Here is a 15,269-nt window from a genome sequence, read left to right as displayed (position 1 = left end):
TAGACATTTAAAAAAATAAGCTTTCAGAGATTTCTAATTTGTCAAAATATTTAAAAAAGTGATATTACATTCTATGACATACGGTGAATTTATTTTCCGTGGTCAATGCTAGTGTGCTATTCTACACTTCAGTCAACTAACACGTTTGCATATTGCTTTTTAAATGGTCCTAGGAAGTTTCAGGGCTCTGGGTTGCGCATTAGTAACTCGATAGTAAAGCCCTTAGCTCTTAACTCATTTCTTTGTTCTCCTCCCTACCCCCATTTGCGCACCTCCCTTCCCCGTCCCCTCCCCTGCGCTTTTCCACAATCTATCTATGCAGAGATCACCATCTAGGAGTAAACCTAAATTTCTTCTAATCTTAAAATTGCATTGATTGAAGACAGAACATAGATTTAGTTACATTTTGGGGGATGTGCTGTGGAAAAACATTATATATTAACTATACGCTGGGTCTTCTTAAGACCCGCCCCTGAAGAAACATTAAAATTGGGTGGAGTAGGGAAGGGAGGGAGGAGGCGGAGAGGGGATGTGCGTTTCAGGATACAGGAAATACGGTAAGCGCGAAACCCAGAGGAAGCTCTGTGCCTGGAAGGGACCCGCCGCCATCTCAGGTCTCGGCCTCGCCGGGCCCACTGGAGAGAGCTGACGCCCAGTCCTATAATCCTTATGGGGGACCAACCTTGTGCCTCCGGGAGATCCACGCTCCCTCCTGGAAACACGCGGGAAACCAGGCCTCCAAAAAAGCGCTGCCTCCTAGCACCACGGTGGGATTATCCGGAAGGAACTCCCAACGGAGGTAGTAACCCTCTCCCCTCCGCACCTTCTCCTGCATCACCCGGACTGAAGTCGCACCCTCCTCCTCCGGAGAAGTAGTAGAATATACTTCTCACATCGCAAACCAGGTCAGATTTTTTTCTTTCTCATCTTGGACATCCAGGCTCCCTGCAACTTAATTATGCAATTTCCCAGATCTCTTTCCTCTTTTTTCTATTCTTATCACGATTTCAAAATTGAAAAACAAAAATGGAGGCATTAAATAGCTCTTTCACAAAATATGGTTGGATGAAATTATGGATATTGACGTTAAGTAATATATTTTTAATATATTAGTTAATATATTAAATGTGATAAATGTGGTTACAGTTTTAAGAAATAGGTTTAAATCTTTTGATATGCTTAAAAGTAATTCAGTGGGGACGAAATGGGGATTTCAAATAAAATGTTCATGAGTTGATCATAACTGAGTGATATATACGTGGAGATTCATTATACTGTTCTCACTACTTTTGTGTATATTTGAAAGTTTTCCATTAAAAAAATCCTTGATTCAAGATCAACGATGTAGGAAAGGCCTCATTCCTATGCTAGCAAGCCTAATTCCTGTGCTTTCAGAGGGTATTCTAAAGTGAGTCTCAGGAGTGTGTGTTTCTCTGTGAGTGGCAGGAAAATTAGTAAATAAAAAAATAAAAAAGTTACAATGTGGCAAGTCAAACCCAAGTGCCATAATGTTTGCTTGTCCAGGGTATGCAGGGATCACTCAGGATGGATAAAATCATTCTGCCTGATAGTAATCATGACCCATCAAAAAGGAAAGGGGAACTTTGGGTGGGCCTTAAAGGGTGAGTGACATCTGTCTTGTGGAAGGGTAGAGATTGGTTTTCAGGCCTGGTGTTTACGGGACAAAAGCTCCAAAGCAGGCTACCATGAAAAACTTGAGTATAACTGAATCTTGGAGAAGGACTTGGAGGTGCATGGAACTTAAATGTTATGCTTAGGATATGTAGTTTAATCTGAAATCAATGGTAACTATTGAATATTTTCAATCAAGTGATGTATTTTAGGAGTCCAGTTTTTACTATCAGAGAAACAGCCTTCTATTTAGATGACCTTCTAGAATGCAAAAAAAGAAGACCAAATCTGACCCAAGCCTCATAGATCCTTAAAATCCAAGGAAACAGGGCATCCTTTCTTCATTCATGCAATAAACCTCTATGGAGCCCTTGCAAAGGACTAGGCATTGTGCTGGGAGCTGTAGGAAATGGATGAGTCTATGATTTTAATTTGCAGTAGACCTCTTTTAATATTATCCATAGTGTTTTACAGGAATATATGAGAAATGGGAGCATAGTGGAGCATAAGGACTTGAGGAAGCTAGGGGAAAGAGATGGACAATAACAGAGGAAATCATTTTATCTTATTTTTACTATTTTTCAGTCTCAGAGGGATTGGAGAATGACTCCATTTCCTTGGTATATTCATAAAATGGTTCACCCAGTGAGGACAATGAAGATTATGGACACTGCTGCCCTGCTTTTTCTGATGTCCTGCACCAGGTAATTGTGTTTTTTGTTTTTTTTTTCAATTTTTATTTATTTATGATAGTCACAGAGAGAGAGAGAGAGAGGCAGAGACATAGGCCGAGGGAGAAGCAGGCTCCATGCACCGGGAGCCCGATGTGGGATTCGATCCCGGGTCTCCAGTATCGCGCCCTGGCCCAAAGGCAGGCGCCAAACCGCTGCGCCACCCAGGGATCCCGGTAATTGTGTTTTTTAAAGTAATATATTTACTGAAACTTATTAAGGGAGGAAGAGGAATAAGAGTTGTAAAACAGCCAAACAAAAAGTAAAGCTAGCACCAAATGGTAAAATTGAAACTATTTTCTACATTATATGAAACCATATATATCATATAATAATAATGTAATTTATAGGCTGCTTTGTTAGGTTCACTCCTAATTACCTTATAGTTTTTGTTGTTACTGTGAAATGCATCATTTAAACCACACTTTCTGATTTTTGCTCATAAAAGGGAACATGATTGTTATTTTTACATATTGATTTTATGTGCTAGTCTTTCTGAATTGTTTGTTCTGATAACATATAGATTTCCTTGGATTATCTATTAATTATTTTGTGAATAATGTCAGTTTCTTGTACTATATTTATATTTTAGCTTCTCTTACCTGCCAGCTAGGATCTTCAGTACAATGAAAACAGTAGCAGTGATAGAGCATTTTCTTCTCTTGCTTTTGAATTTACAAGGGAATTCTACAAATGTTTCACCACTTTTAGATTTCTCTCTTCAGAATAAGGAAGTTCATTGCTATTTTTAGAATGCTGAGACTTTTTAATTGTGAATAAATATGGAGTTTTTCTCCATTATTCTGAGACTGTAATAATGCAATAAATTACAATAATCAATTTTCTAATACATTTCCTGATTTTGTTTTCAGCATCCTCACGGCTGAATATTTTGTTTTTAAAATTTTTGCTTTAATCTTTATTATTTTCTTTACTTGCTTTATGTTTTGTCTTTTTCTAATTTATATTTTGGACCTTTAGCCTAGTAATTATCAAGTGCCTTTTCTAAAATAAGAATTTATGACTATAAATTTTGATTACATATGACTTTAAAAGAATTTCACAGATTTTTATGTGTAGTATTTTATTGTCATTAGATTGTAATTTTTTTCTGTAATTGTAATCTTAAGATTTCTTTTTTGATTCATGGGCTTAATTTACAAATCAGATTGTGATTTGGGTGGGCCTTAAAGGGTGAGTGACATCTGTCTTGTGGAAGGGTAGAAATTGGTTTTCAGGCCTGGTGTTTACAGGACAAAAGCTCCAAAGCAGGCTACCATGAAAAACTTGAGTATAACTGAATCTTGGAGAAGGACTTGGAAAGAGATCTGGGAAATTCTTTTTTGTTTCTTAAATTCCACATACGAGTGAAATCAAGTGGAATTTGTCTTTCTCTGACTGACTTATATCACTTATATCACTTTGCATAATAGACTCTAGCTCCATCTATATTGTTATAAAAGGCAAGATTTTTGATAGCTGAGTAATATTCCATTATATGTATACACATCACATCTTCTTTATCCATTCATGCATATCCATTCATGGACATTTGGGCTCTTTCTGTAGTTTGTCTATTGTTGATAATGCTACTATAAACATTCGGGTGCATGTACCTCTTCGAATCTGAATCTGTATTTTTGTATCCTTTGGTTAGATATCTAGTGTAATTACAGGATTGTAGGGTAGTTCTATTTTTAACTTTTTGAGGAAGGTCCATGCTGTTTTCCAGGGTGAATGTTACAGTTTGCATTCCCACCAACAGTGTAGGAGGGTTCCCCTTGCTCTTCATCCTCACCAACACCTGTTTTCTGTGTTGTTCATTTTAGCCATTCTGACAGTTATGAGATGGTATGTCATTGTGGTTGTGATTTGTATTTCCCTGATGATGAGTGATATTGAATATCTTTTCATGTATCTGTTAGTTATTTGTATGTCTTCTTTGGAGAAATACCTGTGCATATCTTTTTCCCATTTCTTAACTGAATCATTTATTTTTTGAGTGTTGAGTTTGATAAGTTCTTTATGGATTTTGGATAATAGTACTTTATCTGATAAGTCATTGCAAATATCTTCTCCCATTCCATAGGCTGCTTTTTAGTTTTGTCAACTGTTTCCTTCGCTGTGCAGAAGCTTCTTACCTTGATGAGGTCCCAATAGTTCATTTTTTCTTTTGTTTCCTTCGCTTCTGGAGACGTGTCTAGTAAGAAGTTGCTGCAGCCAAAGTCATGGAAGTTGCTGCCTGTGTTCTCCTCTAGGATTTTGATAGATTCCTGTCTCACATTTAGGTATTTAATCCATTTTGAACTTATTTTTGTGTATGGTGTAAGAAAGTGGTCCAGTTTCATTCTTCTGCATGTTGCTGTTCAGTTTTCTGAACACCATTTATTGGAGAGACTCTCTTTTTCCCACTGTATCTTCTTTCCTGCTTTGTCAAAGATTAGTTGATCATATAGTTGTGTTTCCATTTCTAGTTTTCTATTCTGTTCCATTGATCTGTGTGTCTGTTTCTGTGCCAGTACCAATACTCTCTTGATGACTACAGCTTCGTAATAAACTTTGACGTCTGGAATCATGATGTCTCTAGCTTTGCTTTTCTTTTTGTTCAGGGTTGTTTTGGTTATTTGGGGTCTTTTGTGGTTCTATATATATTGCAGAATTGCTTGTTCTTGGCTCTGTGAAAAATTCTGGTAGTATTTTGATAGGGATTGCATTAAAAATGTAGGTTGCTTTGGGTAGTATAGACATTTTAACAATATTTATTCTTCCACTCTGAGCATGGAATGTTTTTCCATTCCTTTGTGTTCCCTTCAATTTCTTTCATAAGTATTATATCATTTTCAGCATACAGAACACTTACCTCTGGTTATGTTTATTTCTAGGGATCTTACGGTTTTTGATGTAATTGCAAATGGGACCGATGCCTTGATGTTGGTACATTTTTTATTACTGATTCAGTTTCCTTGCTGGTTATGGGTCTGTTTAAATTTTCATATTCTTCCTGTTTCAGTTTTGATAGTTTGTATGTTTCTAGGAATTTTTCCATTTCTATCAGATTGCCCATTTGTTGGCATATAACTTGTCATAATATTCTCCTAGTAATTATTTGTAATTTTGTGGTGTTCATTGTGATCTCTCCTCTTTGATTTGTGACTTTATTTGGTCATTTCTCTTCTTTTTGATAAGTCTTGTTAGGGGTTTATCAATTGTCTTAATTCTTTTGAAGAACCAGCTCTTAGTTTCATTGATCTGTTCTACTGTGGGTTTTTTTTTTTCTGTTTCTATATCATTTATTTCTTCTCTTATCTTTATTATTTCTCTAATTCTGCTGGCCTTGGGCTTTATTTGCTATTTCTTTTCTAGCTCCTTTAGGTGTAAGGTTAGGTTGTGTATTTGAGACTTTTCTTGCATCTTGAGGTACGCCTGTATTGCAATATACTTCCCTCTTAGGACTGCCTTCATTGTATCTCAAAGGTTTTGAACTGTTGTGTTTTTTTTTTTCATTTGTTTCCATGTAGTTTTTAAGATTTCCTCTTTATTTTTTAAAAATATTTTATCCATTCATTCATGAGAGACACAGAGAGAAAGAGAGAGGCAGAGACATAGGCAGAGGGAGAGCAGGCTTCATTGCAGGGAGCCTGATGTGGGACCCGATCCCAGGACTTGGGGATCATGTCCTGAGCCAAAGGCAGACGCTCAGGACATCCCAAGATTTCCTCTTTAATTTCCTGGTTAACCCATTCATTTTTTAGTAAGATGTTCTTTTACCTCCATGAATTTGGGGTCTTTCCAAATTTTTTCTTGTCGTTGACTTCAACTTTTGTAGAATTGTGGTCTGTTATGCGTGGTGTGATCTCAGTATTTTTGTACTTGTTGAGGCCTAATTTGTGACCCAGTATGTTATCTATTTTGGAGAATGTTCTCTGTGCACTTGAAAAGAATGTGTATTCTGCTGTTTTTGGATGAAGTGTTCTGAATATATCTGTGTAGTCCATCTGGTCCAGTGTGTATTTCAAAGCCATTGTTTCCTTTTTGATTTTCTGCCTAGATAATCTGTCCATTCTTCTAAGTGGGATATTAAAGTCGCCTAGTATTATTGTATTATTATCAATGTGTTTGTTTATGTTTGTCATTAATTGATTTATATATTTGGGTCCCATTTTGGGGACATAAATATTTACAATTGTTAGAAATTGTTGTTGGATAGATCCTTTAATTATGATATTATGCACTTCTTCATCTCTTCTTAGAGTCTGGTTAAAATCTAGTTTCCTGATATATGTATTGCCACTCTGGCTTTCTTTTGACGTCCATTATGATAAATGTTCTCCACCTTCTCACTTTCAACCTGCAGGTATCTTTAGGTCTAAAATGAATCTCTTGTAAGCAGCATATAGATGGGTCTTGTTTTTTTATCCTTTCTGATACCCTATATCTTTTGATTGGAGCATTTAGTCCATTTACATTCAGACTGATTATTGATAGATATGAATTTAGTGCCATTGTATTACCCATAAAGTTGGTATTTCTGGAGATTTTCTCTGTTCCTTTCTAGTCTTTGTTGCTTTTGGTCTTTTTTTCTCTACTAAAACAATCCCCCTTAAAATTTCTTGCATGGCTGGTTCAGTGGTCATGAACTCCTTTAGTTTTTGTAGGTCTGGGAAACTCTTTACCTCTAGTTCTGTGCTGAATGGCAGCCTTGCTGGATAAAGAATTCTTGGCTGCATACTTTTCCCATTCAGCACATTGAACATATCATGAATGTTAAAATTTCTTGCATGGCTGGTTCAGTGGTCTTGAACTCCTTTAGTTTTTGTAGGTCTGGGAAACTCTTTACCTCTAGTTCTGTGCTGAATGGCAGCCTTGCTGGATAAAGAATTCTTGGCTGCATACTTTTCCCATTCAGCACATTGAACATATCATGACACTGTCTTCTGGCCTGTGGAAGTTTCTGTGGAGCGATCTGATGCAAACCTGATTTGTCTTCTCTTCTTGTAGGTTAAGGAATTTTTTTCCCTTGCCGCTTTTGGGATTTTTTCCTTATCTATGAATTTTTTAAAAGATTGTATTTATTCATGAGAGGCACACAGAGAGAAAGGCAGAGACACAGGCAGAGGGAAAAAAGCAGGCTCCATGCAGGGAGCCCAATGTGGGACCTGATCCTGGCTCACCAGGATCATGCCCTGAGCCAAAGGCAGATGCCCAACTGCTGAGCCACCCAGGCATCCCTCCTTATCTGTGTATATTGTAAATTTCACCATATGTTATATCTTGGTGTTGGCTTGTTTTTGTTGATTTTGATGGGAGTTCTTTATGTCTTCTGGATTTCAGTGTTTGTTGTTATCCAGATTAAGGAAGTTTTCAGCTATAATTCTCTCAAATAAACCTTCTGCCCCTTTTTCCCTCTCTTCTTCTTCTGAGACTCCTATGATACAAATGTTATTACACTTTATGAGGTCACTGAATTCCCTGCGTCTACATTTGTAATCCAGTGTTTTTCTTTCCTGCTTCCTTTCAACTTCATTATTTTCCATAATTTTATCTCATATGACTGATTCATCCTTAGCTTCTTCCATCCTTGTGGTCATTACCTCCAGTTGGTTGTTCTTCTTGGTTCTAGCTTTTTTTTTCTGCCTGACTAGTTAGTAGATATTTGATCTGTGCAGTAATGTACTCCCTGGTATTTTCTATGCTTTTCTCAAGTCCAGTTAGTATCCTTAAGATTGTTGTTTTAAATTCTTGTTCAGGCATATTACTAATATTATATATTACATGTAACTGTTTTAATTGGATTACTGGCCATTACCTCTTGGTCTTTCTTGTGGGATGGATTCCTCTGTCTTGATGTTTTGTTTATAACCCTGTCTTCTGTGTGTTCAGAAATCCTGTTATGTTTCCTGCTCCTGAGAGCAATGGCTAAATTAAGAAGAGGTCACATACCATCCAGGGCTTGGTGCTTCAGTAAGTTTTTTGGTGTATGTTGTGTGCACTCTGCTGTGTGTTTCCACTGCTCCTTCTCTTAGGTCAATCATCTGCAGAGTTTTTCCTTGTCTGCATTTTGTCTATGTGGGGGGATGGTGTGTGTTTGGACATTGGACATTGTATGGAGGGTTTTAACTAGGTGTGTTTTGGTGTGCTTTTTGGAAAAGGCTGGATCCTATTTCCCTTAGAGCTAAAGATTTGCAGTACTCTATGATCAGTACACTTTGTGCAAGGGGTTTGTGCTGGTCTTCTGGGGGAGGGGCATGCTGCACTGGTTCTCAGGGTGGATTTGGCTTAGTGCAGATGCACCTATAGGGTGCAGTGGGGCAGGGATTGTTGTAAGCAGCTTCACCTTCCACTGGGGATGCTGTTTTATTCACTGAAATATGTCTATGCTGATGGGTGAGGGAGAAATGGCCTCACCCCACTCTCTTGTCCCCGTAGAGGGAAGTTGGTGCCGTCTGCTGTTCAGGAAGCCCTCACAGAAGAGCCAACTATCTCCCTCTGTGTCTCAGGATTCCATCAGAACCCTGTCTGTGTCTGTGCCATCTACCTGCCTGGCAGCACAGTGTTTCTGTGTTTTATCTCAGGGGTGAAGCTGGGTTTCAAAACTCCAATTTTAGGAACTGGGTATAATGCAAACCTACATTGATTCTCTGGGGGAGGGTCTTGCTGCACTGTGGTTGGTGTCAGTTTGTCCCAGAAAAGCAGCTGCATGAATGTACAGGGGCTCGGAATTTATGGTAAAGCTCAGCCAAAAGCTGTCATCCAGGATAGCTGTCTTCAGCACTTTCCTCTGCTGATATGTTAATTAACAGTGCAGCTCAATGGTGCCCATCATCTGTTTCATGCCCTCTCAGGATATGCCACCTCTCCCAAATGCACTCCAAAAAGGGGAACTGTCTCTCCAGGTGCAACCAAGGGTCTCCTCAGACCATGCTGTCCACTCTCAGGACTCTGCCCTCCTTCCCCAGATGAGCACAGTTATGCCCACATGGTATGACCCCAGTGATGGTGCATACTTCTAGAACTTTAGACTTTGAGCTCCACTGCTTGTAAAAACTTTACAATAAGCAGCCCCTCTCCTTTCCCTAGTCAGTGGTTTTGGGGAAGTGCTTTCCTTATGTAATCCCCTTCATGTTGGTTTCTCTCTCTTTCTTTCTCTGTTCCTTGATCCTCTCTCCATGATAAGGCTTCCCTCCACTCCGAAGAACCTCTAGTTCTTTTCTCCCCCAACTTAACTGTCTGCAGCTCCTGCCTTCCATGATGTGGCTGTTTTTCTCCTTCTAGATGTGCAGTTTGTTCTCTTAGTCCTCAGATTGATTTCTTACATGTTTAGAATGATTTCTTATTAATCTAGCTATGTTTAAGGTACAAGGCAAGTATAGGGTTCCCCAACTACTCTGCCATCTTAACTCATCCTCCAATAAATCTTTTATTTTGGTCTAATTTTACAATTCAGAAACATTGGTAGAACATTACAAAGAACTCCCATATACTCTTTACCCAGATTCACCAATTAATATTTTTCCATGTTTGCTTTTTTCATTCTCTATTTCTTTTTCTCTCTCTCAAACCCCTTCTTCCTCTCTCTTCTCTTTTGTCCTTACTCCTCCCCCATCCATTCTTACCTCTACCTTCCCTTCTTCCTCTGCCCTTCTCCCTCTTCCTCTCTCTGAGCTATTTAAGAGTTCCTAGCAGATACCATGTCCATTTACTGGGAAATACTTAAGTACCTGTAAATACTTCAGTGTGTATTTCCTCAGAAAGATGTGTTTCTTTTATATAATCTCCTATATGTGTCAAAATAGATACTTGACATTGTTCCAATTTTTGTTTCATAAATGTTTATTGTTAAGAGTATCCACTTATAATTAGTGAAAAAGGGATGTTTTTGGAAGAACATATAATCCAAGTGGACAATGCAAGCTATATTATAGTTCTTTTTTGTCTAGGTTTATTGAAATATATTTGGCATGTAATGTTGCAAGTTTACAGTATACAATAAGATGATTTGCTATACCTATATGTTAAAAAATAATTACCACAGTAAGTTTTCACACAGTCATCTTACACAGTTACCAATTTTTTCTCTGTGGTGAGAACTTTTTTTAAATTATTTTTTTAGAGAGATCACGCGAGCGGGAGGGGCAGAGAGAGAGGGAGAAAATTTTAAGCGGGCTCCATGCTCAGCACAGAGCCCAGTGCAGGGGCTCAGTCTCACGACCCTGAGATCATGACCTGAGCCGAACTCAAGAGTTGGACACATAACTGACTGAGGCAACCAGGTGACCCCTGTGTGGTGAGAACTATCTATCTATTCTCAGCAACTATTAACTATACAATATTATATTGTTAATTATAGTCATTATGCTATAGTGTGAACTATGTTGGAAATACACTGTAACTATAATTGTATAAATATTTTTATATATTTATATATTTATATAATTATATTATTAGCTCAAGTATAATGTACATTGTGTTATTAATGTATTAGATACAAGGAACTTATGGATGTTACAGTTGAAATTTTATACCTTTTGGCCACTTTCACCAATTTCTCCTATCCTACAACTTCTGGAAATTACCAACATACTCTTTGTATCTATGAGTTTATTTTTTTTTTTTTAGGAAGATTCCATGTATAAGTGAGATCATACAGTGTTTTTTTTCTGACTTAGTTCACTTAGTATACTGTCCTCAAGTTTTATCCACTGTGCTGGAAATGACAAGATTTCTTTTTATTTCCTATATTTTTTATTGAAGTTCCATTTGACAACATATAGCATAACACCCAGTGCTCACCCCTCAAGTTCCTCCCTCAGTGCCTGTCACACAGTCAACCCATCCACCGCCCACCTCCCTTCCACCACCCCTTGTTCGATTCCCAGAGTTAGGTGTCTCTCATGTTCTGTCACCCTCACTGATATTTCCCACTCATTTTCTCTTTCGCCTTTATTCCCTTTCACTATTTTTTATATTCCTCAAATGAATGAGACCATATAATGTTTGTCCTTCTCCAATTGACTTACTTCATTCAACATAATACCCTCCAGTTCTATCCACATTGAAGCAAATGGTGGGTCTTCATCATTCGTAATGGCTGAGTAATATTCCATTGTATACATATACCACATCTTCTTCATTCATCTTTCGATGGACACCGAGGCTCCTTCCATAGTTTGGCTATTTTGGACATTGTTGCTATAAACATTGGGGTGCAGGTGTCCTGCTCTTTCACTGCATCTGTATTTTGGGGTAAATCCCCAGAAGTGCAATTGCTGGGTCATAGGGCAGTTCAATTTTTAACTCTTTGAGGAACCTACACACAGTTTTCCAGACTGGCGGGACCAGTTCACATTCCCACTAACAGTGCAGGAGCGTACCCCTTTCTCCACATCCTCTCCAACATTTGTGGTTTCCTGCCTTGTTAATTTTCACCATTCTCACTGGTGTGTGGTGGTATATCATTGTGGTTTCGATTTGTATTTCCCTGAAGGCAAGTGATGTGGGGCATTTTCTCATGTGCATGTTGGCCATGTCTATGTCTTCCTCTGAAATTTCTGTTCATGGCTTTTGCCCGCTTCATGATTAGATTGTTTGTTTCTATGCTGTTGAGTTTAATAAGTTCTTTATAAACCTTGGATACTAGCCCTTTATCTGATATGTCATATGCAAATAACTTCTCCCATTCTGTAGGTTGTCTTTTAGTTTGGTTGACTGTTTCTTTGGCTGTGCAGAAGCTTTTTATCTTAATGAAATCCCAATAGTTCCTTTTTGCTTCTATTTCCCGTGCCTTCTGAGATGTATCTTGCAAGAAGTTGTTGTGGCCAAGTTCAAAGAGGGTGTTGCCTGTATTCTCCTCTAGGATTTTGATGGATTCTTGTCTCACATTTAGATCTTTCATCCATTTTGAATTTCTCTTTGTGTCTGGTGTAAGACAATGATCTAGTTTCATTCTTCTGCATGTGGATGGCCAATTTTCCCAGCACCATTTACTGAAGAGACTGTCCTTTTTCCAGTGGATAGTCTTTCCTGCATGGTCGAATATTAGTTGACCATAGAGTTGAGAGCGCATTTCTGGGTTCTCTATTCTGTTCCATTGATTTATGTGTCTGTTTTTGTGCCAGTACCCCGCTGTTTTGATGATCACAGCTTTGGAGTAGAACTTGAAATCCGGTATTGTGATGCCCCTGGCTCTGGTTTTTTTTTTTTTTTTTTTTGGGTTGGTTTTGTTTTTTAATATTCCCCTGGCTATTCAGGGTCTTTTCTGATTCCACACAAATCTTAAGATGGTTTGGTTCAACTCTGAAGAAAGTCCATTGTTTTGATAGGATTGCATTAAATATGTAAATTGCCTTGGGTAGCATTGACATTTTCACAATATTAATTCTTCCAATCTATGAGCATGGAATATTTTTCCATCTCTTTGTATTTTCCTCAATTTCTTTCAGAAGTGTTCGGTAGTTTTTAGGGTATAGATGCTTTACCTCTTTGGTTAGGTTTATTCCCAGGCATCTTATGCTTTTGGGTGTAATTGTAAATGGGATTAATTCCTTAATTTCTCTTTCTTCAGTCTCATAGTTAGTGTATAGAAATGCTACTGATTTTTGGTCATTAATTTTGTATCCTGCCACACTGCTTAATTGCTGTATGAATTCTAGCCATTTTGGGGTGGATTTTTTGGTTTTCTATGTAGAGTATCATGTCATTTGTGAAGAGGGAGACTTTGACTTATCCTTTGCCAATTGGAATGCCTTTTATTTCTTTGGTTTCCTGATTGCTGAGGCTAGGACTTCTAGTACTGTGTTGAATAGCAGTGGTGAGAGTGGACATCTCTGTCTTGTTCCGGATCTTAGGGGAAAGGCTCCCAGTGCTTCCCCATCGAGAATGATATTTGCTGTGGGCTTTTCATAGATGGCTTTTAAGATGTTGAGGAATGTTGGAATGTTCCCTCTATCCCTACACTCTGAAGAGTTTTGATCAGGAATGGATGCTGTATTTCGTCAAATACTTTCTCTGGTATCTATTGAGAGGATCATATCGTTCTTGTTTTTCCTCTTGCTGATATGATGAATCACATTGATTGTTTTCCGCGTGTTGAGCCAGCCTTGCATGACGGGGATAAATCCTACTTGGTCATGTTGAATAATCTTCTTAAGGTATTGTTATATTCTATTGTATCTTATTTAGCATTTTTGCATCCATGTTCATCAGGGATATTGGTCTATAATTCTCCTTTTTGGTAGGGTCTTTGGTTTTCTAATTAAGGTGATGCTGGCCTCATAGAACAAGTTTGGAAGTATTCAATCTCTTTCTATCTTTTTGAAAAGCTTTAGTACCATAGGTATGGTTTCTTCCTTAAAAGTTTGATAGAATTCCCCAGGGAAGCCATCTGACCCTGGACTTTTGTGTCTTGGCAGGTTTTTGATGACTGCTTCAATGTCCTCCCTAGTTATTGGCCTGTTCAGGTTTTTTATTTCTTCCTGTTCCAGTTTTGGTAGTTTGTGGTTTTCCAGAAATGCATCCATTTCTTCTAGATTGCCTAATTTATTGGCGTATAGCTGTCCATAATATGTTTTTAAAATCGTTTGTATTTCCTTGGTGTTGGTAGTGATCTCTCCTTTCTCATTCGTGATTTTACTAATTTGAGTCTTCTCTCTCTTCTTTTTAATAAGGCTGGCTAATGGTTTATCTATCTTATTAATTCTTCCAAAGAACCAACTCCTGGTTTTGTTGATCTGTTCCACAGTTCTTCTGGTCTCGATTTCATTGAGTTCTCCTGGAATCTTATTAAGTCTCTTCTGCTGGGTGTAGGTTCTATTTGTTGTTTTTTCTCTAGCTCTTTTTGGTGTAAGGTTAGCTTTTGTATTTGAGTTCTTTCCAGTTATTGAATGGATACTTGTATTGCGATGTATTTCCCCCTCAGGACTGCTTTTGATGCATCCCAAAGATTTTGAACGGTTGTATCTTCATTCTCATTAGTTTCCATGAATCTTTTTAATTCTTCCTTAATTTTCTGGTTCACCCTTTCATCTTTTAGCAGGATGGTCCTTAACCTCCAGTTGTTTGAAAGCCTTCCAAACTCCGTCTTGTGATTTAGTTCTAATTTCAAAGCATTATGGTCTGAGAATACACGGGGGAGGATCCCAATCTTTTGGTATCGGTTCAGACCTGATTTGTGACCCAGTATGTGGTCTATTCTGGAGAAAGTTCCATGTGCACTTGAGAACAATGTGTATTCAGTTGAGTTTGGATGTAAAGTTCTGTATATATCTGTGAAATCCATCTGGTCTAGTGTATCATTTAAAGCACTTGTTTCTTTGGGGATGTTGTGCTTAGAAGACCGATCAATTGTAGAAAGCGCTACATTGAACTCACCAAGTATAAGTGTATTATTTCTAAGTATGTCTTTACTTTGGTTATTAATTGATTGATATATTTGGCAGCTCCCACATTTGGGGCATATATATTGATGATTGTTAAGTCCTCTTCTTGGATAGATCCTTTAAGTATGGTATAGTGTCCCTCTTCATCTCTCACTACAGTCTTCGGGATAAATTTTAGTTTATCTGATATAAGGATGGCTACCCCTGCTTTCTTTTGAGGACCATTTGAATGGCAAATGGTGCTCTAACCTTTTATTTTCAGGCTGTAGGTGTCCTTCTGTCTAAAATGAGTCTCTTTTAGACAGCAAATAGATGGGTCCTGCTTTTTTGTCCAGTCTGAAACCATGCGCCTTTTGATGGGGTCATTAAGCCCATCACGTTCAGAGTTACTCTTGAAATAGTTTAGTGTCATCATGATACCTATTCAGTCCCTGTTTTTGTGGATTGTTCCATTGGACTTCCTCTTAAAGAGGAATTTTATGAGTCCCCCTTAAAATTTCTTGCAAGCTGGTTTGGTGGTCACACATTCTTT

At 38.0% G+C, this 15,269-nt stretch overlaps 1 protein-coding gene across 3 annotated transcripts in view; it reads left to right on the top strand.

Moving 5' to 3' along the window:
- Positions 1 to 547: 547 nt before the first annotated feature.
- NBDY (negative regulator of P-body association) overlaps positions 548 to 15,269 on the top strand; it is a 77,144-nt gene continuing 62,422 nt past the window's right edge. For 2 of the 3 annotated variants that reach the window (XM_072815540.1, XM_072815538.1), the window contains exons 1-2: positions 548 to 905; positions 2,218 to 2,336. In XM_072815540.1, coding sequence (XP_072671641.1) covers positions 670 to 876 — 207 coding nt within the window. In that variant the 5' untranslated portion in view covers positions 548 to 669 and the 3' untranslated portion in view covers positions 877 to 905; positions 2,218 to 2,336. Of the gene's footprint in view, positions 906 to 2,217; positions 2,337 to 8,243; positions 8,325 to 15,269 lie in introns of all 3 variants that reach the window. The other variant, XM_072815539.1, reaches the window with a different exon arrangement.

Source organism: Canis lupus, chromosome X (assembly GCF_048164855.1).
Source record: "Canis lupus baileyi chromosome X, mCanLup2.hap1, whole genome shotgun sequence".
Taxonomy (NCBI): Eukaryota; Metazoa; Chordata; class Mammalia; order Carnivora; family Canidae; genus Canis; species Canis lupus.
The sequence above is the reverse complement of the archived record's forward strand: the minus strand, read 5'-3'. Positions and strand labels throughout refer to the sequence as shown.